Source organism: Gambusia affinis, linkage group LG10, assembly GCF_019740435.1.
Source record: "Gambusia affinis linkage group LG10, SWU_Gaff_1.0, whole genome shotgun sequence".
NCBI lineage: Eukaryota > Metazoa > Chordata > Actinopteri > Cyprinodontiformes > Poeciliidae > Gambusia > Gambusia affinis.
The window spans coordinates 3,482,670-3,510,472 of NC_057877.1; the positions used below are offsets into that span (position 1 = coordinate 3,482,670).

General features: G+C 39.3%; 1 protein-coding gene across 3 annotated transcripts in view; it reads left to right on the plus strand.

The window, feature by feature from the left end:
• Positions 1 to 27,803, plus strand: part of LOC122838169 — a 116,404-nt gene that overhangs the window by 83,884 nt on the left and 4,717 nt on the right. For all 3 annotated transcript variants that reach the window (XM_044128591.1, XM_044128593.1, XM_044128592.1), the window contains one exon: positions 22,022 to 22,227. In XM_044128591.1, coding sequence (XP_043984526.1) covers positions 22,022 to 22,227 — 206 coding nt within the window. The remainder of the gene's footprint in view (positions 1 to 22,021; positions 22,228 to 27,803) is intronic.

A 27,803-nucleotide genomic window follows, 5' to 3' on the forward strand; every position in this document is an offset into this window, starting at 1 on the left:
TTTAGAGTGGGGGGGTGGCTGTGTTGGGGGGGCAAACACAACAGGGGCCTGTCACACGGTGGACTGAACACCTTAAGCTAGCTGCAGAACATGGATATTTGCACACAGATGAGGAGCGATTGAGCGACAGCCGCCGGGGCTAATTCAGAAATGTAATCGGTCGTCAGTTGGACGTTTCCCAAAGTCTGACTTCACCCGGATTTCAACGGCAAACTTTGATCGGATTGGCTGGTTTTTCGCTGAGTCCAAAACAAAGAACATTTTTCTCTAAAGCTCTTTTTGTTGTCGTCTTTTGGTTTCATTAAGGTTTAAGGTTCAAGAAGGAACTAGCTAACAGAACTGCAGCTGTTGTTTATGAGGAAACAGGAAGGCCAGTATTGACTTCTATTCAAAATATCAGTTGAAACTTGTCATGTAAAACATTTTGAAGAAGGTTACCAGTATTTGTGCTTTGCTAAGTATCCTGAGACACAACAGCATATACAGTCTCGTGCAAAAGTATTTAAACTCATCAAGCTTTTTGACATTTTTTTATGTTGAAAAAAGACTGGACCAATGTTCAGTTTGTGCACAATTATTAGGCAAGTCTTATTTTTTAAGGATTATTTGTATTAATCACCAACTGCAGTGCTCTCAGTTAATAAAAGACGTCAATAAACCTCAAAAATGAATGTTTAAAGTGAGGGTTTTTTGTTCTTTTTTAGAATATCTATATGTAAACAATCATTGGGCAACTATTATAATGCAGAATTATTGTGCAACTAAATGAGGAACTCACATTTTTCCCATCTCATTTTTTATTTTCATAGTTTAGATGAGAATTGTGAACAAAACCATATTTCTGATATGTAAAAAAATATATTTCTGACACTTTGTTGATGATCAACCTTTTGTGCAGCAGCGGCATCAGCCTCCTGTATTGTATTCAGAGAGCTGGATTGGTCTGGCCTGTTTATTTTTAATAGTACCAGTTCAGACCAGTAGTATTTTTTTACTTTTCAGTCATAATTCTTTTTTTTTTTTTTTTTTTTTTGCCTAAGGAAAATAAACTTTCTAATAATTACACACCTACAGGGATCTTCAGTGTTGACCTTCTCAGGCCACACCCTCCCTCATCACACAAATAAACGACGCCTGCTACATTTAAACACATAAAGCATTCAAGTTGATCCAGCTTTGAGATGGAAAACATGCCTAAAAATGGCGACACAAAGTGAAAATGCTTTCTTGATTAATGATTGTGTGTATTTTCCTATGATTTTATGGAATGGACAAACACAAAGTACTGCAGGATTGTGAACTGAAAGTGGACCTTTTTTTTTATATATATATACATAATCTGAAGTGTTTTGTGTATTCGGAGCTCTTTACTCTGTAACCCCTAAATAAAAACTAGTGCTAGCCATGTCCTGTGACTCACAGGACATTCACAACTTGAACAATGGGGTCAGCTTACGGTTCATCTTTCAGCACAACAATGAACTTTAGAGTCAGAGCTGCAGTGGAATGGTTCAGATCCAAACATACTTATAAAGTCCAAAGATGATCTATTAAATCTGAATGAATTTAAGTTATTGTTTGAGGGGAATGAGCAAAATGATTAAGCTAGCTCATAGAGCAATAGTGGCATTTCAATTACAAATGTGCACAAAACCTTGTCTATGTTCCTCTCATGTCGACAACATTAGAGGAATTGTGGGGTTTCCACTAAATAAGAAACACACTTAAAATCACATGAGAATAAGTTTATTTACGCGATAAGACATTAAAAACCTTTATATCACACACCTGGACTGACCGAGGGATAAATTAGACTCGACAAATCAGTAATGACAGATCCCAATAAGTCTGATTCATTTTACCCATCACAGGTTCTGAGTAGACTAATAACAGGGTGAACTCTTAATACATTTAAGAAATTATTGCTTCACGTCTTACCCGGTAAGCTAGACTTAAAACATTTTTGAATTAACAATGGAAATATCTTCCCCCATTCTTTCCCATTAAAAGCGACACAAAAACCCAGGGGGGCGAAAATGATGTTAGAAACTCTCAGTGTGGCGCCGGCAGCAGCAGCAGCCTCCCATAGGGAAATTCAGAGAAAAGAACAGCAATGTATCAATTTACTAGCAGCTAATTTGCCATTGTCTCAGCTCATTAAGCTGAAATGCATCACTAACATCACATTAACACAGAAATGTGCAATAAATAAAGCTAAGGAGGCAATATCATAGTCATTTATCTGATCATTTCTGGTAATCACTGATTTGTTTGTTTGTAGCCATTTTCTTTTTCTTTATCTTTCTGTTTTTTTGTGGTCTTAATGTGCTGAGTGTCTGTTATCCAATCATGTAGTAAGTGGACTCAGGAAGGGATGAAAATGGTAATGATAGTGAAATGATTGCAGACATTTTATAAGTCATAACAGTTCATGGCTTTTAATCTGTACCGCTTCTTGTTTAAAAAAAAAAAAAAAAAAAAAAACGAGCGAAAGTGAGAATGTGCCCACGATAAAAAGCCAACGAGAGCGAGAGGAATAACGTCTGCTGGGAGTAACGTGACCCACAGAAGAAAAATGTCTGTCATTCATTTACATTCGGAGAAAAGTCGAAATAAATCGGAAACACAGTCGGACATATGTGGAGTAAAGTTTCTGACTCAAATTCATGTCACCATGGGGACCAGAGGAGCTATAGAAGACATGAATGACCTTCCTTTATACAGTCCAGAACTATTCAAACACCTGGCAGATTTGGCTTTAAGGTGATATTTGAGAGAGCTGAAGATGACCTTTGACCTTGGAGGTCATAACCAAAAGATAAATTATCAAAATACCAGATAAAACATCTGCACAGCAATTTTATACAGCACTTGAGTGCTGTAATGGCAAACAAAAAAAAAGTTTGGTTATTGAGTAGGAAATAAATCATTTTCAACATCTAGTTATTAATCAAAATGTTAACGATGACAGATCTTTTTTCTTGATCCCTTTTACATTGATTCACTAGCTTTTGTTCAACAGTTTTTCTGATGAGTAAGGATATTTTTGTTAATACCATAACACAATGAAACTGTAGTATTTGACTTGTAACATGATAATCTCATACTGGCTATGCCCGTTATTGACTATAATGAGAGTTATTTCTCTCTGTAGGATGTTAGTTAATTCCACGGTTTAAGTTGTTTTGTTTGGATCTACAGAAAAGAACATTTTATGATGATGAAAGTTCACCTGATGAAGTTTATATAGGGTTTCAAAAAAAGAGTTATTTTTGTGGCGCTTGGTAGTTTTGCACCTTTGCATTCCTGAAAGCCATTTTGTTATTCTCTGATCCAAAGCTAACTTAATTCTAAGATTTCCAAATGACAATAAAAGACAAACTAAGAAGCCATAACTTTACTTTCTTGACCTCTTCATGAACCTTTGTGAGCGTTTGATGGATAATCCGCCGTGTTTTCAGTCTGATACTTTTTCAAGCTAATGACACGTTTTTAGACAAAATAAGGGCTCCTGCATGGGAACTATGAGTGCGCCTGTTGTAACTGTATTTAGTTTCACATACCTGTGCTCTTCAGCATAATGACTGCGCACTATGGCCTAGATAGGTTTACCTAGTTATGTCAGTCTTAGCTCTTTTGTGCAGTTTTACATTTCACTAGATTGACTTTTAGCCAATGTTACATGAAGGGCTTCAGCAAAATTACCATTATTACCCTTCATATAGATGGTTGACACAGATATGGAACAGCTTGATGTATCTCTCTGTTCTGTCACATGCATTTGCTGTACAGTAAGAGGCCTGTCATGTCTTGTGCTGTTAAGAGTTTGGCTTCCTCACAGACTGTGGTGGAGAGGCAACGTTTCCTTAAATGAGCCTAAATTTGTTCAGTTAAAAAAGGGAGAAAAAAAACAACCCGCCTTGTCTCATTGGTGAATACAGGAAAGAAGGATGTCACAGTGCAGAAAGTAGGCCAATTAATCCACTGCGCCCATCCACATGCCTTCCTCTCACCTCCCTCACAGTCCCAGAGTGGAGTCCCTGGAGAGTTCCCGGCAGGACTTGGCTTGGAGCGGTGTCTTGATGTGGTGATTTCAGACTGATGGGTTTGAAATGTGCAAATGTTCAACCAGTCCAAACTGAAGGTTTCAATAAGACAAACAAGCGGAATAAAAACAATAAGCAGAGACGACATTTACAGTATGTGTCATTCCTCATACATCACATTGAAATTTAAAATGTTGAAAGTTTCCACAGGAACTGAGCTTTTTTTTTTTTCTTTTGAAAGCAGACTACATTTTGATAATGTCACTCTTATTCAATTAAAGCCGCAGAATGTAAGTCTTATAAGAATCTTGAACATCAAACTCTGAAAATGTCCATTTTTTTTTTTTTTTGTCTTTTTTAACGTTTGTTAAAACTGCCACCATGTTGTGACGGTTTAATATGCAACCAATAATCTGTGAAAAGATCCATCTCCTCCACCTCGTCCCTGAGCTGCTATTACCATTGGAAGAAATCCACCGCTCCCGACCAAAAACAACCAATCAGAGCTGGGGGGAGGGTCTTAGTACTGTCAATCACCCTCATGCACTTGCTGCTCAATGTGCTATTGGCAGAGAAACAACTTATTGTTACAGGACGGGAAAACTTAATCTGTTGTCATCTGTGGCTATGCTAACTATCCTTAGCATTCATGACAGGCTAAGGCCCACCTCCTGGCTCTGATTGGTTGTTTCTAGTTAGCAGTGGGAGAAAGCAGAGGAGCTTGATATTTTTTTTGTTTTGTTTTGTTTTCACAGATTATCAATCTCATACCATTCTGTCATGACATGCTGACAGTGTGGTATAAGTTTCAACAAACACGTTACAGATAGCCTTCATTTTTCTAAAGGTCTGGGATCAATGAGAAGAGACAAATCCAAACAGATCCAAACGATTGGCTTGTAAACTTGAAACTTTGATTTTGGTTTTTAAGATAGCTTAAAACGTCAGGATAACTCTCCTCAAGATGAAAGGAAAAACAAACAAACCGTGTGGCCCAGGGTTGTACCGGCTCACCTGTCTGAAAGCGCACAATGAATAATTTGATCTCATTTTTCATCTCGCTCGAGTGCTGAACAAACAAGAATCTGTGATTAACAGTTTTAATTAGGATTCTAACTTGACAAATTCTTACAGCCTCACAACGTGCCTAAGATGAATAAATCACCGGCCTGGGATCATCAAGCTGCCTCCTAAGTGACTGTGCCTCGAGATTACTTTGTGATTCCACAAACTGTGAGTCAGCCAAGGCTGAGTGTGTGTGTGCGTATGGGTGTGTGTAACTAATCCTGTTCCCACCACATGTCAGGTGGAGCAAGTTTATGTCCGATCATTGATGACTATCCTACTCAGGTGTTGAATCCTGTGTGGGTTTTTTGTTTTTTTCTCTTGAGTCTTGAAAGCTCTACGTCAAAGTTAAGGGAAGCTGCTGTTAGAGGCTCACAGATGTTCAGATGTCTGCACACCTGGCTCATGAAAGAGTCGTGGAGATGAGAGTTGCGAAATTGCATTAAATCTACTGTGCTCCGTGTGATGACATAATTGTTAGAAAACTCAAAGACCGTTTTGTCAGCTTTTGCAAGACTGCATTAAAGCTCCTGCATTTTTCATATGAAGGGCAGAAATCGATTGTCGTCGACGTCGACTGGTGACCAAAATTGCGTCATTTTGTTCTCATCTGCCTCCCATTTGCCACACCAGGCGTGAGTCGAACTATTTCCACAACACTGTGCGAAGTGTTGTGTGATTGGTCGAAAGTTTTTTTTCATGTTTTACGCGGAAATGCGCTCAGACAGCAAGGTTGAAATGTGTCTCTTCAGTTGGTCCTCTTCCAATATCCGATTTGTGTATTTGCGGGAGGCATGAATAGTTTGGAGGCATTATGCACATTTGTGCGATTTTTCACTAAATTACCTTGGTAATAATAAGACTATCGACAAATAGATAAAAACTCTTGGTTGCAAACTATAAATACACTACAGTACTAAACATATTCACTCACCTGCCTTGACTCATATATGAGATTAAGTGACATGTCATTCCTAATCCATGGGGTTCATTATGACGTTGGTCCACCCTCTGCAGCTAGAACAGCTTCAGCTCTTCTGAGAAGGCTGTCCACAAGGTTTAGGAGTGTTTATGGGGATTTTTGACCGTTCATCCAGAAGCACATTTGTGAGGTCAAATACCGATGTTGGACGAGAAGGCCTGGCTCTCAGTCTCCGCTCTAATTCATCCCAAAGGTATTCTGTCAGGTTGAAGTCAGGACTCTGTGAAGGCCAGTCAAGTTCATCCACACCAGACTCCACCTCTACCCTCCTTGTCTTTATGGACCTTGGTTTGTGCTCTGGTGTAGTCATGTTGGAAGAGGAAGAGGCCGGATCCAAACTGTTCCCACAAAGTTGGGAGCATGGAAGTCAGGGGCCAAGCCCAACTCCTGAAACCCCCCCCCCCCCAAAAAAAAACACACACATCATAATCCCCCCCTCCTGTTACAGTTCCATGCTGGAATTCACTGAGCACCTGAGAGCGACTCATTCTTTCGCAAATGTTTGTAAAAACAGTCTCCATGCTTAGGTACTTAATTTTACACACCTGTGGCCATGGAAGTGATTGGAATGCCTGATTCAGATCATTTGGATGGGCGAACAAATACTTTTGGCAATATAGTGCATGCTGTCCATGGTACAGGCTGTCTGCAGAAAGTTGGGTAGTGGGAACCCCGGTGGTTAGAGGCTTGATGTCCGCTGAAGTGGGAGGGTTGACCCCCCATGTGGTCTGTGCCGTTGTATGAAAGGTGCAAAACTGAACGTCAACTCTTCGGCTTCAGCGGAAGTATGTGGAAGCCTTTCACTCTTCCAATTAAGAAGAAATTTGGCGGGCTTGCTGCAGTGGCACAAGGGTAAAGCACGTCACCCATGTATGGATGTCTCAGTCCACTACACGGCCGTCACGGGGTTGAGTCCGGACCCATTGACCTTTGCTGCATGTCTTCCCCGTCTCTTATAATCCACTTTTCTGTCTGACCACTCTCCACTGAAAACCACTAGAGCTACAAAAATCTTATAAAAACAATTAGAAATATGAACAATGGATTCATGTAGGTAAGGAAATGTACTGGTCAACAGCTTTATACATCCAAACATAGTCCATGTGTTTTTCATTCATTTATGTTCCTTTCTCCTAAAGCCGAACAATCACATTGAGGGTGTAGACTTTGACAGGGCCATTGTCACACTTTGGTCCTTTTCATTCTGCGGTAGATCAGTTATCGTTTTGGGGTTGCCATCTGTTGTTTAGCAGATGGCAAGAGATAACTGTGGTAGACAGAGACGTTCATGGAAAAAATGACTGTCCGGATCTCTATACATGGACTCTCATGCTTAAGAGTTGGTGTCACGTGTATTTGCTAACATGCTGTTTCAGTATCAACAACGTGCAGCTGTGCACTACAAACATCTACACTACACTCATCTGTCCGTTCTGACTTTCACTCTGACCTTCAGTAGGTTGACTCTCTGACTGAGTATAAAATAGAACTCTTGTTTTTCTTTATTTTTTTACTTTCATTTCCTGAGAGTTGTGCAGTTTTGGCTTTTCTGTGAGTATGCTAGGACCTCTGGTTCTGAAAGGACCGGGAACCGTTCGATATATTTTACTGTTAAATAGTCTTTCACAAGATAGAAATGTGCTCTTCAATTGTTTGAAAATGGCCCTAAAACTCCTCTGAGGTTGACGTACAGTAGTAACTAGTCTGGAAGGTCGTTGCTAATGTCTTTCAGCTTCAGCACTGATCGACAACCCATGTTCTCCAGGTAAGCAGCTGCCAAAACGTCTCATTTTTACACAGATTGTCGCACTTCAAATCCATTTTATTAGCAGCATATGGCTGATATTCTCCCTGTGAAGTTCTCTGAAGGATCAAACACAAAAATGTCTTTTTGCAATTTCAGACTGACTTCATCTTTGTTTAGTAAAAAATAACACAATAACACTTGCTGTGTTATTGCAATCTTCAGGTTAGATTGCCGATTAAGATTAGATCATTTATGATATTTAATAAATCACACGACCCTAGAGCTAAAAGTTGGTGTTATGTAGAGACGTTCTGTCTTCACACTACACAGAACCATGCATGTTGCATTGAAAACTCTGTCAGTATGTTCATGGTCTTCTGTTTCATTGGTTTCTCACCACTTATTGATGTTTAAACAAGTTTATCATCAACTAATACTGTTAAATTTGCTTCAGCAGTAATAAAATCTTGTGATTAAAACTGCTTGGACAATGTTTAGCTCACGTATTTTATAGCATCAAACTTTAACTTAATGTTTCTTCTTCTGTGGAAATGTATTTTTTTTATGTTGAGACTTCTGCAGTAGTTTCCTACTTGAACATTCTTTCGCTGTGCTTTGACTCTGCGCTAATGGTTATAAATGAGATATGCAGGAGGTAAACACATGCAGTTTGGCCAGAGTTGTAAGATGGAGATGCACAACATCCTTCATGGCCCGTGACCTTCCCTTATTCCCAATTTAAACATCAGTAATGTGCAGTGGTGTCTGAAGCTCCACTGTAAAATGCTGGATTTAAGTCCTGATGATATGCATCATAACTATTGTAATCAGACACCCCGAGCTTCGCCTCCTTTATTAATTGTCCAAAGCGCAGTGATTTATTGTAGTCCTGCAGAAGGATTATTAATTTTCTGCTTGATTATACCTGTGGGCGGCAACGGCGCCGCGCAGCATACGAGCATCTGCTAAATGAAAAAGTATTCTTCACTTGAAAAGAAGTCCTTAGAGATGCAACAGCTCATTTTGCTTTAATCAAACGTATAGAATAGTGCTGCTGATTAAGAGCGCTTTGGCATGCGTTCAGGGCGAGGAGAACGCCATGAGAATTATCTGATTGTCTTCGTTCAGAGAAAATAAAGCTCCGTTGTGTTTGCGGCAAAAGTCCGAGAAACCTCTCAGGCGGTGTAATGACCTGCGTGCTGCGACTTGGTTTCCAGTCTCGCTTCCCAAACTGCACCTGCGCCACAACGAAACCCCCGGCCTCGCTGTACGGCGGGCAGCTTACATTCCACAGGAAACAGCGGAGAGTGTGTACAACACAAACCGCTCTCCGTCGGGCGTGTCCGGGCATGCCCCGAGACGCAGACATCGAGCCAAGTTCAGACTTCACTCCAGGAAATCCGAAGTGATCGCAACGCTCAGAGGAACGCACAGGTGCAGATTCTCCCCCCCGCAAACCCGACAAACTCTTGATCAACCTGACACGGTGCGAGGTCGGGGCCGGTGGCAGGTCTCTGTAGCCGCCTCACGGGGCCCCAAGGAACAACAGAAAGAGGTCTATTGAGGCTGTGTGCCACCTTCTTCCCCCCTCCAAACACACTCCTGCCTTGATTCCTGCTGTATTCCATGCTTGTGAATCCATCTACCCTCTCCTGCTCCAGAAACAACGCTGATGGTTGTGTAATAACACTTTCACACTGATGAGTTTGGCGTGGGTTTCCAGTACCGCTTCAGTCCTTCTGCATCCTTCCATCAATGCTGCATCTCATTCTGTAGTTCCTAGCTCACAGCTTCTGCTCACATCTGCTGATATCGGGGTCACCTTCCTGTGGAAACGTGTCGTAGAAATAGTTAGCTTTTTTTTATTTCGCAGATGTTAGCGCTCAGACGAAAGGGAATCTCCCAAGAGCTCCGTTTGCAGATTCACTGACCAGAAGGGAAATTATTACGATGGTGTGTTAGGGACATAGTAGATGGATTTTGTATTTTTTTTTAATCAATTATATTTACGCCAAAAAAAAAAAAAAGAAAAATAAAGAGCTTGAAAAGTCAAAACTTTGAAAAAAAATCTGAAACTGTCTAGAAAACACAAGAGACATTTCTGAGTCTGAAAAAGTACACATTTCTCATTTTGAGATTAATTCAGATTTTTCTAGATAAAATCCTGGAAATTTCTGAGTTTGAAAAGTTGAAAACTTTAGGCTTTTAAAACAAAACAAAAATAAAATAGTTTTTTTCTGGGCTGCACAGTGGCGCAGTTGGTAGAGCTGTTGCCTAGCAGCAAGAAGGTCCTGGGTTCGATTCCCGGCCCGGGGTCTTTCTGCATGGAGTTTGCATGTTCTCCCTGTGCATGGTGGGTTCTCTCCGGGTTCTCCAGCTTCCTCCCACAGTCCAAAAACATGACTGTCAGGTTAATTGGGCTCTCACCCTGGTGACCTGTCCAGGGTGACCCCCGCCTCTCGCCCGGAACGTTAGCTGGGGATAGACACCAGCAACCCTCCCGACCCCATTAGGGACAAAGGGTGAACAGAAGATGGATGGATGGATAGTTTTTTTGTGGAAGGTTTCCAAGCTTCTGTGTAGCAACTCTTCAAACTCCCAAATTTCCAAGTTGTTTTCTGGGAAATTTCTTGAGATTGATCTCAAAGTTTCAGTTTGTTCTAGCAAATGTTCAACTTTTCGAACTCCGAAAATTTCCATGTTTCCTCTATAAAGATTTCAGAAATTAATCTCAAAATTTGAGGAGATTTTTTTTTCCCAGCATCTTTGAGTTTTCAAACTCAAAGTCGTTTCAAACTCAAACAACTTCCTTGTTTCTGGATATTAAATATTTTAGCAGAAACATATTCCCTTTTTTTTTATCTACAGTGGCCCTTACACACTGTTGTAAATCACCATCCATCAAAAAGAAAGAAAAAAAAAACCTCCCACTTCAATTACCTAAATTAAATAATATACCTAATTATCCCCCTCCTGTTGAAATGAAAGAAGAGATATTTTGTTGATCCTGGAGTTGCTGCATCACAGCCGTCTGCTGCTAAACCAGACGTGCTTATTTGCAGCAGGCCTGACACGTTGGTGCTGAGAAGAGCCGACAGCTTGCCGTTCGCTCTGTCCTCTTTGGCCACTAAGAAGGAGAGGCAGATTAATTAAAAGACCTTTGCAGCCAATGAAGACAGGTGGCAATAATCCTGACAGCAGACAGATCCGAAGCCCCTCATACAAAACCAATTTCAGCCGCACTCCATTTTTCAAAAGCTCATCAGGGTGAGGAAGGAGAGCGTTGAACCCGTGTGGCTGCAGAATTTGTTTCCCTCCGATTGCCTTGTCAGGATATCTTATCCGATGGCAGATGACCAGAACCCCACCCCGTGCAGACAAAGTCTGCTTCTTCCTGTCTCCGACACCTAAAACCCCTCACACAATGCGTCCTCTGTTGCTCTGCTCGCATGCACTGTCTTGGATTTTCCCACAGAGATGTGGACACGGCCTCCATCGTCCGTTCAACAGGACGCCTGCCAACATTCCCGTGAGGCACCGGTGCACTAAACAGATTGATCAAACAGCCGGATTTAACTCTGATTTCGATTTTTCGCCTAAACCAGATCTATGACAGGTAACACAAACGCCTACAGGTGTAGAGTGGATCTCCGGTACTATAGAGGTTAGAGACAGCCGCTGCCTGTGAACAGCTAAAATCCACAAATACATGAGACCCCTTCTAAAAATGCTTATATCTGCCTTTTTTAATAGTTCAAACACCAAACCTGTCTCCCCATGCATTAACACTCAAAGTGGAAACCATCTTGGCGCTACCTCAGAAGCTAACACGGTCGTCCTCATCTGTGCTCTTGATTGTAAAGCCGATTAGCACCAAGGAAAATAAATGGTGGCCTTTTATTGGCTGCTTTGGAAACAACAGCCAATAGCATGTCAAGTACCATCGCTCTGCAGCCATTTCAGCTTTCAGAGTTGCGTCTTTGTATTTAGTTTATTTCAGATACGTTCCTGAAAATAGTGTGGGGTCCACTGTGTTTCTGTTGACCATGAAGTTGCTAAAAATTGAAAAAAAAAATAATAATAATAATAATAATTTTGCTTGGTGCATGCACAGCATTTAAAAAACTCAAGTTTTTTGATAAAAAAGGTTTTGAGGTGGTTTCTTCACAGCAGCAAGGTGCTTATTTGGAGCACAATGTGCATCATCCAAAGTTCAGATTGTCATTCGAAAGTGTTGAATCTGTAGCTTTTCTGTAAAATCGCTGACTACTATTTGTCCAGCATGCCGCATCCATAGCCCCTCCGTAGTGGGCGGGGCTTGTCGCTCCATTGCCTGAATAAGACGCCGAAGTCTCCTCTAATGGTTGATATGTGATGAGCGCTAGCGCCATGACTAAACTAGGATCATATCTCCAAAGTGTTTAGATTTGTCGTCACAATGAGTCTTACTGTGACGGGTTCTCCGGGTTGTTCACACTTAGCTATTATGTGAACAAGCTTATTCACATGTGATTTTCAATGCATTTTTTATTTAATGGAAACACTACAATTGTAAAATTGGGATTTTTTTTAGACAGTAGCCGCATACCGACAAGGATTTGCACACATTTGTACTTGAAAAACATCTTTTGAAACCTACAGCTCAGCACAGTTAAAACACTTTATATGTGGGTCAAGACATGACAAAATGAAGCACATTGTCTAAAAAAAAGTTCTCTTATGTCTGTAAAGTATGCATGTCACTTCTGTGTTTCATATTGTGTTTGTGTGTATATTGGGATTAAGGGCGTAAAGTGCTTCTGTTCTAAAATGGCCGGCTTGTTTACGTTACTGAACCGCGATCCATTCAAGACTGGGAAACTGCAAGATTTGAGGCAGGAGGGACAGCTTTATCAGTCTGTTTTTCATACCTAGTCATACAGATGAAAGTTCAATATTCCATACACAATCCACATGGCTAAAGGATTATTTGTTGAATTACTCATAACAAAGGTCAGTGCATATCAGATGGAGCTCCTCTGACCGTTAAGTTTATTTGTGTGACACATTTCGGCAATAAGACATTTCAAGGTGCTTCCCATGATGAAAACATGACATTTTTCAAATGTTGTCATCAAAATCATCAGAAATTATGATATATTGGAATAAAGACTAAGCCTCCAGTGCTTTTCCAGTCGAGTGTGTCTGCCCAGGAGGTGCTTTGTGAGCACGCTCTGTCAAAGCAGCAAAGTAAAACAGGAAATGCTCCCCTTTTCCGTCAAAATAAGACTCTCACACCTGAACAGCAACAAGTTGTCGAGCTTAAACTTCTTAACTTTATGCCACGGTACCTCACCATATCCCTAGATGGTAACTAACGAAATATGCTAATAAAATCCTACTACACTTTGTGTAGTTCGGTGAATAGTTCTGCCGCAACCACGGAAATTTACACACTGTTTTTCTCTTTGTAATGTTTGAATGCTGCTCCAACATCGTCTCTGGTAGATTCATCAAACTTGGTGCCTGAAAAAATTTAAATCCTAAAGGGGTAAGGGCTGAAAAGTAAACATGAAACAGCTGCAGCACAAGCTCAATAAAGGGCTCCAGTTCAGACTATTTATCTTAGTTATTGTCAGATAAAATGAGGTTATTTATCGGAACGTGCTGGAACCTCACTTTATTTGCAGCGATGCAATCACCAGGAAACTGTAGTGAATCCAGCCTCCCTGGGCAATTAGTTCGTTATAATGTGCAGCACTTGCATTAATGTGATTGAGCACATCTGTTAGCGGTGCGTGTGTATATATATATATATATATATATATATATATATATATATATATATATATATATATATATATATATATATATATACTTCCGAAGTCTTCTTTCATTTTCGTCTTTCCAACGTTCAAGAGAATCGTCAATGAGAGGATCCACTGCAACCGTCAAGGAACCGCTTAGAAACAAAGAGCTTTCACCTGCCATGACACACAGGAAGTACAAATCCTACGCCTTGTTACTGGTTTTCCACCCCAGAAAAGTTCAAATGAACTTCCAGAAGATTAATACGTGGGGTAAAATTTTAGTGAGGGTTCTTATCATCTGAAAAGTCAAATAACGGATGAAGCTTTTGCTCCCAGACCCCCTACTTTCAACGCCCCGTGTGTGTTGAAACTGCTTAGATGCATAAGGAGTCTAATGAGAGGAGAGATTCCGAGCAGCCTGATGGGTCTCATCAATCACCTTTCTGCTTTGGAGGTGTACTGCTGGTCAGGAGAAGTGGCCACGCGGGGTGAGGGGAGCAAATGGGAAGGAAAGGCATCAGGCATTTAATCTCAATAAGTTAATAGACTTTCGAGTTTGGTCTTGTCCAAGTGGAACTTCATCCCTGATGTTAGCAAACAAACGGCATGTACACAGGAGACAGACAGAAGAGTCTCAGGAGCGGCCTGGCATTTCCACATTACACAGTTAATTTATGTTGCACCTGAAACCAGGAGATCTAACAAGAGATTGTCGATATGCCCATAAGAGCCAGTTAAAGGTTACTGAGCACCAAAACAGAATAGAAAAAAAGCGTTCCAGATCTCCACTACTGCAGGCACTGTATGGATCTTTGTAAGTAGTTAGAAGTACTGTAACAAGAAATGCTTTGTTGAGTAGAGTGTGGTAGACTTACATGTGTGATATCAAGTTAATAAGACTTATTATGCCCTTGACACAATATGTCAATATGTCAATATGTCAAGGGCAAACATCCAACCCTTGAGGAGGGGAGGGAGAGAAACGGAGGAGAGGAAATGGAACAGCTGCGTAAACAGCTTTCACCCACTTCAAAGTAAGAGCATTAATATAAACGACTGACTGCTTGAAGATTTCTTAACAGTCGATGACCCAAACTTCAACACAGAGGTCAAACTTTATTCAAGTGAAAGTTTGGAAAACCGCCTAGTAAATTATTGCTTTATCTGGTAAATTGATTTATTGGAAGCTCGATTCGGTAAACATTTTGAAAAGTTAGCAAACGGACGAGCACATTAGCAGATGTGTCACCATTCCCTACAGTGCTGACTGAGCCAGGGTTTGCTAAAGCTGAGACAAAAGAGATGGGTGTATTGTTATCTCTGCTGTAACCCATGGTTACACTTGAGGATATGAAAGAGGTCTTTTTTTTTAATTAAAAGAAACTGATAGTGTTCCTTCCTGATTTTCTTGATAAAAGTTTTAGAATGGGTTTCCTTTATTTTGCAGGGTGGAATATTATTTTGCTTACATTTGATTTTAAGAGTAAACAGTGAAGCGGAACAATTTCTTACAAAATAAAAACAAAAGAGCAAATGACATTTACTTGACTGGTGCTGTTTATGCATTCTGCTTAGAATATACTGACACTTTGGATACGTCATAGACAACTGGACTCTATGGACTCTTTTATAACTGCTTCAGTCCGCTGCCTAAAATGCTAATGAGTGGAAACTATGCAGGATGTAGCATAGCCTTAGCACGTGTTGAAAACAGGTGTTTCCAGTAATCCAGTATGGTCAGATTTGTTGCCATAGAGACTCCTACGGCATTTATCGAGGCCTCGTCCTGGTCTGATTTGGTTAGATGTTCCAGAGCTGCAGGTTTAAATTTGGATGATGCCTTTTTAAAAACATCCAACATCACTGTATTCCAGTGAGAAACAGTAATGTTCCCACACTTTAATGGTAGCACAGAGTCCTCATATTCTGATTTATCCGTCCTCGTCATGCGTGTCTTTCTGGTTTTGTTTTATGTGTAACTTTTAAAGGTTGCGAGGCAGAACATAGAGTTCCCCGCTTTAGTTCTGCACATAATTGTGGTACACGTGTAAAAGTTTAAAACACTCATTCTGTACAATTTGCTCAAATGATTGGTCTCCATCATGTTCTTACTGCAGGGACTTTTGTTCAATTTTCATTTTAACTTTTTATGTGATTATGTCTCCATGTTTCTATGATTTTATTCTAAACTTCAAGGTATCTTGTGTTTTTTATGTATGGCCTTTTGCTTTTTGCTGGGGGTTTTTTTCCTTCAAAGCACCTTTATTCACCAGTTGACGTGCCTTTAGCTGTTGTCCATACCACAACAGACCTGGTGGATCTTCTCTGTCCTTCACTCACGGTATTTTTCTGGCTCATTCCTAGTATCCTCAACATGGACTGTAAACATTTTCTGCTTAAAATCTTCATATGTAGCCACTACAGCTTTGACCTTACTTACAGCAGACTGTATGGTCATCCATCCATCCATTTTCTAACACCCTTGTCCCTAGTGGGGTCAGGAGGGGTACTGGTGGCTATCTCCAGCTAACGTTCCGGGTGACAGGTGGCGTCACCCTGAACAGGTTGCCAGTCTGTCGCAGGGCAGCACGGAGACAACTGCATGGTCATTATGAACTCAAATTCTCATGTTTGCTAATTTGCTCTGACTCTAGACGGTAATAATAGTTATAATAGCTGTGGCAATATTGCAAAATCAAGAACCTATGTTACCTCCAGTTGTGATGAAAATGCTCCATATATTAAAAGAAATGTATATTTTCATCATCTTGGCCTGTCTCTTTAAGAACCTCCTACTTTTTCCCAATACTCCCCCTTCAGTGAGTCATCACAGCAATACTTCTCCTTTTGGCCGTTTACAGCTGTTCTTAGGAACGTTGGACTGAGAGTTGATTTGTATCATTGGCTCAAGAGTCGGGCAGTTCCTCCAGGTGTTTGATAATTGCTGCTCCCGCTAGTCTGGTGGAGCTGAGTGGAGCAGGAACTGATTTGGGAGGCGGAGCTTTGTGGAAATAGGTGTTGCTTCGCCTGAATGGCTGCCAGTGGAGATTCAAACATTCGTGAGCCAAAGCGACACTCTGTTTTTAATGTACAACATTATAACATGATGTGAAGCTTAGAAAAAAAAAAGTCGATTTTATATAATATCTCCCCTTTAAATTATTTGCAAAAAATAAAAATAAAATGCTGCAAAGTTACTGATAACTTTGGAAGAAAAAGAAAACATTTAAGTGAAGGGAATGTTCTACCTGGACTGAACCTTTACGTTGTGTTTTATATTTAAAATCCATTTTCTAGGAAGCAATTTAGCCTTTTAAGACACTTCTGAAAAGATGTGGCGCTGTATCACACAACAGAGCCTCTTTCAGTGACACCAAGGCCAAAACAGAGTAAATTAGAGCTGCACAAGGAAGGACATAGCCTATTCCTTTTTAATCGTTTTATATTACCCTGAATGGAAAAAGAAAATTGTTTCCAGAAATTTGAAGAACTGCGTTTTTCCACAGAATCAAGGCATCAGTCAGGACGTCAGAGGAAACAAAATAGTCATTTAGGGTTTTTCACTGCAATGTGACATTTTTGAGTTTTCACCCTTCCGGCTAAAACCCGTCATCTGTATATTGATAGCAGTCACATGATCCATGGTTGTCATAGTTTCAAGCGATAATTCAAAAACCTTGGATAACTTTAAAAGTCGACATTGTTTATTTACACACTCATGTTTTGTGACTTTGACCTTTGAAGACTAAACCAATCAATCAGTAGAGGAGCGAAGAATCCGTATTGGGATTGTTTAAATCCACATATTCTAAACGTGGGTCACTATGTGCAGTCAATATTAATAGCTGGTTGATCAACCCAATTACAATTTCTGCATATTTCCACATAAGTCCCTCTTCATCCAGAAGCAGACACACACACACACACACGCACACACACACCTACACACACACACAAACGAAAGGAGATAATTAATAAACAGCAGCTGTCACACTGTGAAACCAAAGGCGAGACGGTACTATCCCCAAAAAGTCACAGCCAGAATGTTTGGCCCATCATTTAAACAAATGCAACATTGGACATTACTAAAGATTCCTCCAAGGCAACAGCGATTCAGGAGAAAAACATTATCTGCAACACTTATTTGTGGGCGTGGAAACACGACCATGTTACCTGTTTAGTCCAAGCTGCATCCGGGGATGATCTCTGTGACAATCAGAGGCTGTGAAACCCAGTCGACAGCTGATGAATGTGCGCTACCTGCACAACAAATGGTCTCCTTCAGTTGAGGAAAATATAACGCAAAGAAGAAGAAGACAGCCCTCTGACGGCAAAGACAAACCAGCAAAACATGATAACCGAGCAGTGAGTTCACAGAAAGTGGCTTGCTTTAGGAGAGAAAGTAAGTCTTCTTAACCGCCTGTCACAGGACACAAAATGCTGGTTTAGATTACTTCAGTGTAAGAAAACACTTTTTAAATTTCAACTTGAATATAAATTAAAAATAGCTCCCAAGTTAAAATTTCTCAACCAGCAACACTCACTGGAACCAGTGTTAGTCTTTTTTAAAGGTTGTTGGCTGGCAGCCAAATTCAAATGTTTGGATTTTGAACAACTTCAATCCAAGACAAAATGCAATGTTGTACTCAATGGCTTGGGTCTTGTTAATTAAAAAAAAATAAAATAAAAATAAAAATATGATTGGAGGCTCAGTTTGAAACCTAAAATTCAGACAACCTGAAGTTATATTTAAGGTGAAACCAAGGCAAGTTTCTAAAGTTTGAATTGCTAAAAATGTGAAGGTCAGTCTGTTACAAAGCAATCGAACGTTGAGCCCAGTGAAAACAGTCTCGATTGGAGGCTCAGATTAAAACCTTGTCAACCTGATGAAAACATTTCCTCCCCCCCTTCTTTCAATATATGTATAAAGGCAAACAGTGTTTTACTGTAAACATACTGAAAAACACCACAGCACAGCATTCATGCTCAGAGAAATTCACATACATGAATTTTGGTTGCAAAGTTTAACAAACATGAAAATCCACTCAGTTATCGGCCCCTCTGCAGCTGGCCTTCATCTGGTTTGTGAATTTCCTTTTGAAAATGTTACCTGCTGCAGTCCATCTAAAATCTCAAATATATCTGAAAGTCAGATGGCCTTTCACGTCGGATCCAGTAAATGAAACTAGAGGGTTTTAGAAAAGCCAAGGACTTCATTTTAAGACAATTTCACATCAGTTTCAAGGCCTCACATGTGGATGTTCTGCAAAGTCAAATTTCTTTAAAGTTGCTTTTTATATATATGCAGCATTTTCACAACGACTGAAGGTAACAGTTACTTGATTGTGGTATAAAATGACTCTATGTGTCTGGAAAATTCATAATGTCCCCACCGACCTTCTTCCACCTCCTTAAATACTCTTTCTTGGAACACCATACAATTATTTGTGCTTTATGACTTTTTAAAACCTTTTAGGCATTTAATTTTTATAGTAATGCTGCACACGCTGATGGTGATGGTAATGAGTTGGGGCTGCATTTTATGCATTTATTTACAGGAATAAGTTATCCTGCTCATAATTTTCGCTGGGCTTTTCTAAGAGTGGTAGTTCTCCTTTTAAAGATTGACCAATCAAAGCAACATAATGTCACATAAAGTTTGAATTGTAGTCATATCATTGGTTTCATAACGTTTTGCTGTTTAGTTCCGTTTAGTTCTCTAACACCTAACATAAAATCCTTCTTTACGTCGGGCTGAAAGGAAACTGTTGGATTTCAGTAGACTTGTTCACGATTTACAAAACAGCATCGCCCTTCTCATGAACAACAAGTTCATTAAGAGACTAAAATTTCAATTTCAGGTTGCATAGTAAGATGTTGTGCTGTTGCAGCGGCAGTTTCAAGTGAGGTTGTCCGTGAGTGTTTGTTCGATGGGTCAAGTGGTCCTCTCTTGAAAAAGTTGGAGAAACACTGATTTAGAAGGACGACACCTTTTCCAACAACCTGCACACAATGCCTCTGTTCATCAGTCTGCATGACCTCCAAATATAAGCAACAAACTTCAAAAGAATTCAAAACTACAATCCGCTAATTTAGTCCGAGTGACTAAAATCCAAGGAGGCAAAAAGTTCAGGATCCGTGTGCAGTGAAATGTTTTGAGTTGTTTAGAGCCCACTGACACAGAGCACTGCTGCAGGAGCAAGCCCAGACACAGCGGCCTGAGTAATGAAGATGGATGCATTCTGTTATCAGCCAGCCACTTAGTGGGGCCTGATGTAACCTTAAACACTGAGGATAGCTCAGTTGCACAAAGAATCTAATTAATGAATAGCCGCCATGAAAGAGGTTGAGGCGAGTGTGCATTTGCAGATGAATTCCAGACGCTAATCAAACATTGTTTAAGTGGTTTGGTTTGTCTCCAGAGCAAAGCCATATTTGCCCAGGACTTAAGGCGGTGTTTGCAGGCGGGCTTAATGACTGCATGCATCTTTCAGTGTTTTTTTATGCATGAGTATGTGTTTTGATTCTTGTTTTGTTTGTTTTGTTTTGTTTTTTTAGTGTTATATATAACAATTCTAAACCTAAAGTGAAAGCTGTGTTAGTTTAAATTTATTCCAATGGGGGTTTATTACCACGGGGTCATGCTACATTGAACAGGAGGTCGTCTTATAGGAACTTTATATTCCCCTTTAGTTCTGTAACTCACAGCATGTTTACTGTTTGAAGCTGCAGCGCACCGGATGTTTGAAGTTTTTTAAAAAGTATAGACAGCCAATGGTCTGGAGCTATTTGTGTAAGTAGGCAGGCAATACTTTTAGTAGTTTAATAAAAATCTCTGCCTGCAATTTCTTAGTTTTGTAACTATATGCTAAATGAGACAGCTAAAAAAAAAAGATAAATAAATCACTATTTCTAATGTGTTTCCAGATTTATCAATACCTGTTTACATCTTATTAGAGTTGACTTAAGTGACAGTAGATTTATGGACATAAACATCAAATATTTCAATGTAAATAGCTTCTGCTAACAGCTAACTGCCAAAAAAATGTTAGCATGTTTATAGGCTGCAATACAGTAGCTTGGCATCATCATTGTGTGGATGTGGCCTTTGAGATCTCAGTTTGAAATATAAAGAGCATTATAACTGAAATTGGTCATTATTATAATCTTAAATCTGTTAGCTGCAGAAGGCTAATGTTGCTAACGTATGCACATCTCTGTAGCTTTTCCATTTTTTTCACATTCCAAGCACAAATCTTGAGTTGATACTTTTGTGATAGACCAATGAAGTGAGGGACATAATTGCAAATTAGAATGAAAATAACACATGGTTTCCAGTATTAAAAAATATATAAAAAGCTGGAAAGCGTGGCATACTTTGACCCAGAGGAGTCATTGCTCTGTGTTCTTTACAAAATAACCCAAGCTTTGTCAGACTGGACAGAGTCCTGTTAAAACCTCTCAGTTAGATTCTAACACATGAATATATTTAATTATTTATTACAAAATCTGGACGATTCTGTAGTGGTTCTGGTTGTATATCAAGATTATTTCTCCTGCTGGAAAATGAACTTCTCCATTCTACTCTGAGGTTAAAGAGCAAGACGGTTGGAAACATATGCACCACACTTTTCAGATTTTTGTTTGCAGTAACTTTTGAAAGCCACTTTACTTCTATTTCACAATCAGTCCCCACTTTACTCTGGTCTATCTGTGACAGCGTGGTCGATCCATTGTAGATATTAAAGAAGGAGTCAATTTTTACTAAGAAATCTGGACGTTTTCTAAAGAAAAAAATAAAAACAAGACAAATTCTGAGCTCCAAAAGTCAATTATTTGCTCTTTTTCAAAAAAAATGAAATTTTGAGAATAATCTCAAATTTTCTAGAAAAAAAACTTTTCTGAAAAAAAAAAATTCTGAGTTTGAAAAGACGAACATTTTTGACTTTTCAAACTCAAAAATGTCCATGTTTCTTTGTGGAATTTTTTTCTCTTCCTAATATGATAAAATGTATCTAGCAGATAAAATCCAGATAATGTAATGGAAATTTATTTAATCGTGATCAAATGTAACAAAAGCTAAAAGTGGTGTGAACTTTGGGAAAGGACTGTATGCTGGAGCTGATAAACCAATTGGAAGACATTTAATAATAACAAAGTTAACACCAAAATAATAATAATAATAATAATAATAATAATAATAATAATAATAATAATCATTTGAAGCTACGTTTTTTAGCCCAATTAAATTGGCTCCCTAACTTAACAAATTTTTTTTTGGTTTTTTTTTCAACCTCTTTTGTTTTTCTTCCTTTAGTTCACAAAGTTTCTGGTGATTAGTGAAATCAGACATGTGAGATGATGTGATGACCCCTCTTGCTCTCTTCTCCAGTACCAGCTGCAGAGGACGTCTCCATGGCGATCGGTCAGCTCCCAGTGGAAGACGTGGCTCGTCCTGGTCACCGTGCTGCTTCTGATGGGACTGGCGCCTTTCGTGGTCCACTGCCTGATGACGGCCTTCCATGACCCTTCACCTCCCATCACCTTTAAAGTGGCAGCGGCCCTATTCGGCTTCCTCACAGAGCTGCTGCTCGCCATGTGAGTATTTTATCATACGGTAGCCAAGGCTATTACAGCTAACCAAAGCTAACCAAATAACCAAGACTGAAACTGAGAAAACCTTTTCATTACCTGAAAGAAATACCGTAATTAACGGGGGAAAGCAGTAGCTAACTGACACTATATCAGTTAGCTAAAACATACTTAAGTTATAGATATGATGCCCTTTATTATCATATTTCTGAATTTATTTATTAGCTTTTTGAAATGATGGGAAATTGTTTTTTTTTTTTGGTCCCCAGTGCAAGCAGTTTACATCAGTTAGACAATTTCTGTCAACCCAATAATTTGACCTTTTTGAATTCTGCACCTAAATATGAACCAAAGTATGGAAAAACTAAACAATATTTAACTAATAAAAACCAAAAAGCCCAGTCTAAAGACTAATTAAAACCAAATGACAAAGACAACTAAAATAAATTATAATGAAAACCACAAAACTATTACCGTACATCTCTAATTGCACGTATACGGGTGTAATTACACATTCAACTTGCGAGATGAGCAGTCGCTTTGAGAAAATTAAGAATGGCATTTTTGTGTTGCTTTGTTTTAAAAAGTCTTAAGCTCCGATTTAAAACTTGGCTGCTCAGTCCAGAATGATCTTTTCCTGGTTTGAAGTACTTTAGATTTTGATCAGGGGTTAACAGTTACCAACTTTGACTTTATTAGCAGCTAAAGTTGCTCATAAAATTAAGTCAAGTCTCCGACAGACAAAGAAAAGCTTTTTGTTTTTAGAAGAGCGTCTAAAAACTGAAAGTGTTATTTCTTTCATCAATACTATTTAGTCCAGCAGGAAGCTTTCTTTATCAATTAAGACGTCAAATCCTGTATTGTTTGTCCTTATGGCTAATTTAAAACCCTATCATTTAACAAACCCTACAACGAGCTGCTTTAACTTATAATATATAGATAGATAGATAAATCTTTATTGTCATTGTCACAAGAACAACAAAATTTAAAAAGTGCCATCAGTCAGTATTTTGGAAGCTGAAATGAAGGGATGAGGTATCTGGTAGCAACAGGGTCCAGAGTTTGAATCTTGGTGTTCAGTCACTCGTTGCTTCATTTAAGTTTAAAAGCTGCTTCCTCTCTTACTTCAAAATAAAAGTCCTAAAACAATGTGCATGCCTTCAAACTAACGCGAGCTCACAATTACTTTAATAGACAAAAGTCACAAATAAATCGAGCTTTGCGAGAAAGACTTCACTTTGGCAAGAAATACAATATTTTAATGTAGAGCGATCTCATCCTCTTACACCTCTAATCAATTATTAGGAATTCATTTTCTTTAATTACACTTTATGTAAAGTACACTTATTAATAACTCGTGTGTTTCTGTTTACACGATGTCTTCCTCATCCAAAGAACTGTAAAAACATGTCAGTTCTGACCACTAGCCACAGCATCGCCCCTCCGCTTTATTATTAGCGTTTCCCTTATTATGATATTGCTAATTGGATTGATGCCTGCTGTACTGTACACCATTAGTAAATGAACAGTCTGTTTTTATTAACATCCGCCTCGTAAATATTACATTAGATATCTACTCTCTGATTAGAAAAGCAACATATGGTGGACGCCGTAATCAGATTAAAAGAGAGAGAGAGGAAAAGAAAAAAAGCGTTTTATGTAATCAGTAATTGCCGTACTCAGTTACTCAGTGGGGATACTTAGAACTTCAATTCATTATACTTGTTTTTGAAAATCAATCTATGTTTTCGTTGTGACCTCTCCACCTTTCCCCGTGACAAGCGATAGCTGAGATTTAGATAAGCGGCGCTCTTTGTGGAAAAAAAAAAAATCCCCAGTTATTGTTTCTAATGTGCTTTTTTTTTTTTTTTTTTTGCAACAGCAGAGAGGACCTTCGGATAAACTGCAACTGCTCCTTGTGCCAGTAGCGAAACTAAAAGTTGTCTTCTGCGTGCATGCGTCCTTCCTTTGGTGTTTTGTCTCAAATTGGAGGAAGAGAGGCTGTTTGTAATTAACTCAACAAGGCCCATAACTTCTCCCTCTCTGCCTATTAACTGCCTTTGCGAGGAATGCGGCAAGTCAGCTGGTAATTAATAAATGCGGTGGCAGCGGTGGAGAGCTTCTGCATCATTATGTTGTTGAAGGCCTTGTCCGCGCTACTAATGAGCTGTAATTTTATGACAGGAAACGGGTTTGTTTACAGCGTGTTCAGCCGCCTCCAACAGGCCACATTCTTGGCACTTCTCCTCCGCAGGTATTCTACCCGCTCCCGAAGCGCGCCGAGGATGTGCCGTAGTTGAAAAGGAAACACCTTATTTCTGGAAGAATCTGTGACAAAAACCCCCTCCCCAAAACAAAACAAACAAACAAAAACATTGAGTTTCTTGTGAGGAAAAGAACAGAGCCTCAGGGTTGTTGGGGTCGGGGGACTCTTCCGTATAAAGTGATCCGCGCAGGTTTCTCCGCTGACTGATGCTTTGTTGTGTTATTACCAGAATAATAGGGCACTCTCATTAGGATTGGTGGTCTATGAAGACCCCGTGGCCCCCGCGTGGTGCTCGTACTGCCTGGGATGTGCCAGCCTCCTGCTGCCCCCTGTCAGTGTGTATCTCAATCACACGTCAGCCCCGGGGTTGGGAGGCCTTGTAAGGAGCGACCCCTCCTTCCACGACTCCTTCACCCCCCACCCGTCACTCCGCCTTCTAATCTCCTGAAGGAGGACGAGAGCGGGATCAACAAGCAAACCCTCCACGATGCCTCGCTGTTGCTCATGTCCTCCACTCGTTCATACGGTGGCCCTTGAGTTCAAACCGCATCCACAAATCGATAAGCGCAACGACAAAGTGAAGAACACAGCAACAATAGGCCTGTCACCATAGCAATTCTTGCTGGATAATAAATTGTCCCAGATGTTATTGTGATAAATATTATTGTTTTGAGAACATTTTCAAGTCTCAGTGGCGTAATGATGCAAGAACAAAATTCTCAAAGGTCAATAAACTTTAAATCCTAATGAACGATTGGAACTGGAAGACATCTAACATATCCGAAATACATAAACAAAACAACAGACACAATAATAAAATGAATCGTGAAGTCTCTAAGTAAAATTGCCCTTCAAATAAAGGGCTGGTGGAGACCAGAACACCAGACTGAGAACTTTTATCATCCAGTCTGTGGATGATAAATAAAACTGGATTTTTTTATCAGAAAGAGAGAAAAGAGAAAAATGATAACTCGTGCAAATGGAAATTATTGAGCTCTTTTTAATTTATTGTGCAATTAATTGATTTATTGCTTGTTGTGAAAGGTCTAAACAACATATTCAGAAAACACAACATTAACTAAGCACAACTACAAATTAAGAAAACACAGCATTAGATGTCAGAGGGAAACCTGATTGGACGACACCACTTTTGGCTTTAGAACCAGACGTTGTTCCAGTTTTAATCTTTTGAGTTTTCAGTCCCTGAGTTTCATGAAACATGAGATTTGGAAATGTTGGCAGGGTTTTGGAAATCTCAAAGAAAACATACAGGCCTACACATGGAGCCTGCTACGCTAGTAGTGCTAACTATGTAATGCTACAGTTGATTGAAGATGCTAATAGCTTGGTAGTTTAAGACTTCAGCTCCATAGATAGAGGCTTTGTTTGAAAATAAAATTAGAGTCCTGCTTTACAGCAACTGATGTAAAGCAGAATAGATGTCACTTCTGCTCTTGTTATAAATTATGACTGAAACAGAAAGTTTTTAAATTCTTGGTTTATAGCTCTTAAAGAGCTAAAGTTGCTTCTATCAATAGGTTTATTCTCGACCAAAACTGTGCTTTAAAACAAGTGTTTAATGTATTTTTCTCAATTTATACATATAAATGAGTGAATGGGAACTATTTCCTTTAATAACACAACTGTATAGACTGCAGTTAGTGCACTTTTGTTTTAGATTTTAAGTTTTATGCAACATTTAACTAACTTCTGCTACCTTGTAAAATGACATGTTTTGACCTGATGGTAAAAAGATTTATTAAATGTAAAAAAAATAATAATAATATATTCTATTTTAATACCAGATCCAACCTGAATGTGTCTCTGGTGATCATTTGGAAACAATGAGGAATTACTAGCTATTTAATTTGTCCATTTTAGTGTCTGTGACTGACTGAATGTGATTCAAACAATAAGAAGAACAAATTAAACCACTTGTTACTGTAGTTATGAGACTAGAGGCAGCCATGTTGGAGTTTCAGATCAGTGACATCCAGCTAGAAGCTTTGACAGCGTTGCGTCTCTTACAGATTTTCCACAAAACATAGGAAACTTTATAAAACCACACTTAAAGGGAGGTTTTATGCTAAAAATCATCTTTAACATCTCAAGTACACTTGTTGTGATTTCATTTAAGTGGATAAATTAATTTGTACAGATCTGCATTATCAGTTTCTGTCCAGTTTACGGTGGCCTTTAAGGATCAACTCATTAAAATTTGAAAAACAATAAACAGAATTAAAGTGCCTAAAAAGAAAATATCTTCATTAATTTCACATCATGGCACACTTTGTGGAAGAACGCTGCAGATATCCCAGAATCCCACAGGAAGGTCTGACTTACTGTAGTTACACATCACAGTCTATTAGTATTTAACTTGTTTTTAAAGCTTCTGTTTGTAACTTTTATTTACACATTCCCTAAAACTATCATCATGGTGATGATTTGTTATGATAGATAATCTGTGAAAATATCTATCTCCTCCAGCTATTCCCTGAGCTACTGCCATCTGAAGAAATGCTTCCCATCAAAAACAACCAATCAGGGCCAGGAGGAGGGGCTTAGTGCTGTCAATCATCCTTGTGTACTCCCTGTACATGACAACAGTTTTTTCTGCTGTAATCGGTTGCTATGCGAATTAACATAGTTTCTTACTGAAGCTATGCTATCAGGAAGATCCAGATCAGAACTTGAATGATCAGGCCAATGCGAGGGTGATTGACAGCGCTAAGACCCGCCTCCTAGTTCTGATTGGTTGAATCTAGTTAGCTCTGCGAGGACCTGGATCTTTTTTCACAGATTATCTGTCTGATATTATACAGCCACAGCATAATTACAGTTTAAACAAATATTTTTAAAATATGTTTTTTATTAAAGTTACATAACTTAATATGATTTTAGTTTTTTTTTTTTATTTTAATTAAAAAGTAAACATGCTATGCTAACGTTACATTTGATTTCTGTATGTGGATAAGTTTTCTTCATTTCATCTTAAAACGTCATAGACTCCTGTGACACTTTACATTGACCACTCCTGTTTACTGATTACCTACATTTTTAAAAATAATAATAACTTTGTGTTTTCAGAGTAAAACGTCTCAGTCCTTCAGTTTCCGGTGATGGGCAACTTTTTTTTTTCTTTTTTTTTTCTTTTTTTTGCCGTGGCTGCCCTGGTGCCTCCAGACCAGTCCTTCGGTTCGCCCTCCTCTTCCCGCCGCAGGTCGCCCAGTGGACACATTCACCGAGTCACATGACATTTGTCAGCCCGGAACCGCCTTTCGGAAGGCTGTCACACAATATGCGCCCTCTCCTTCCT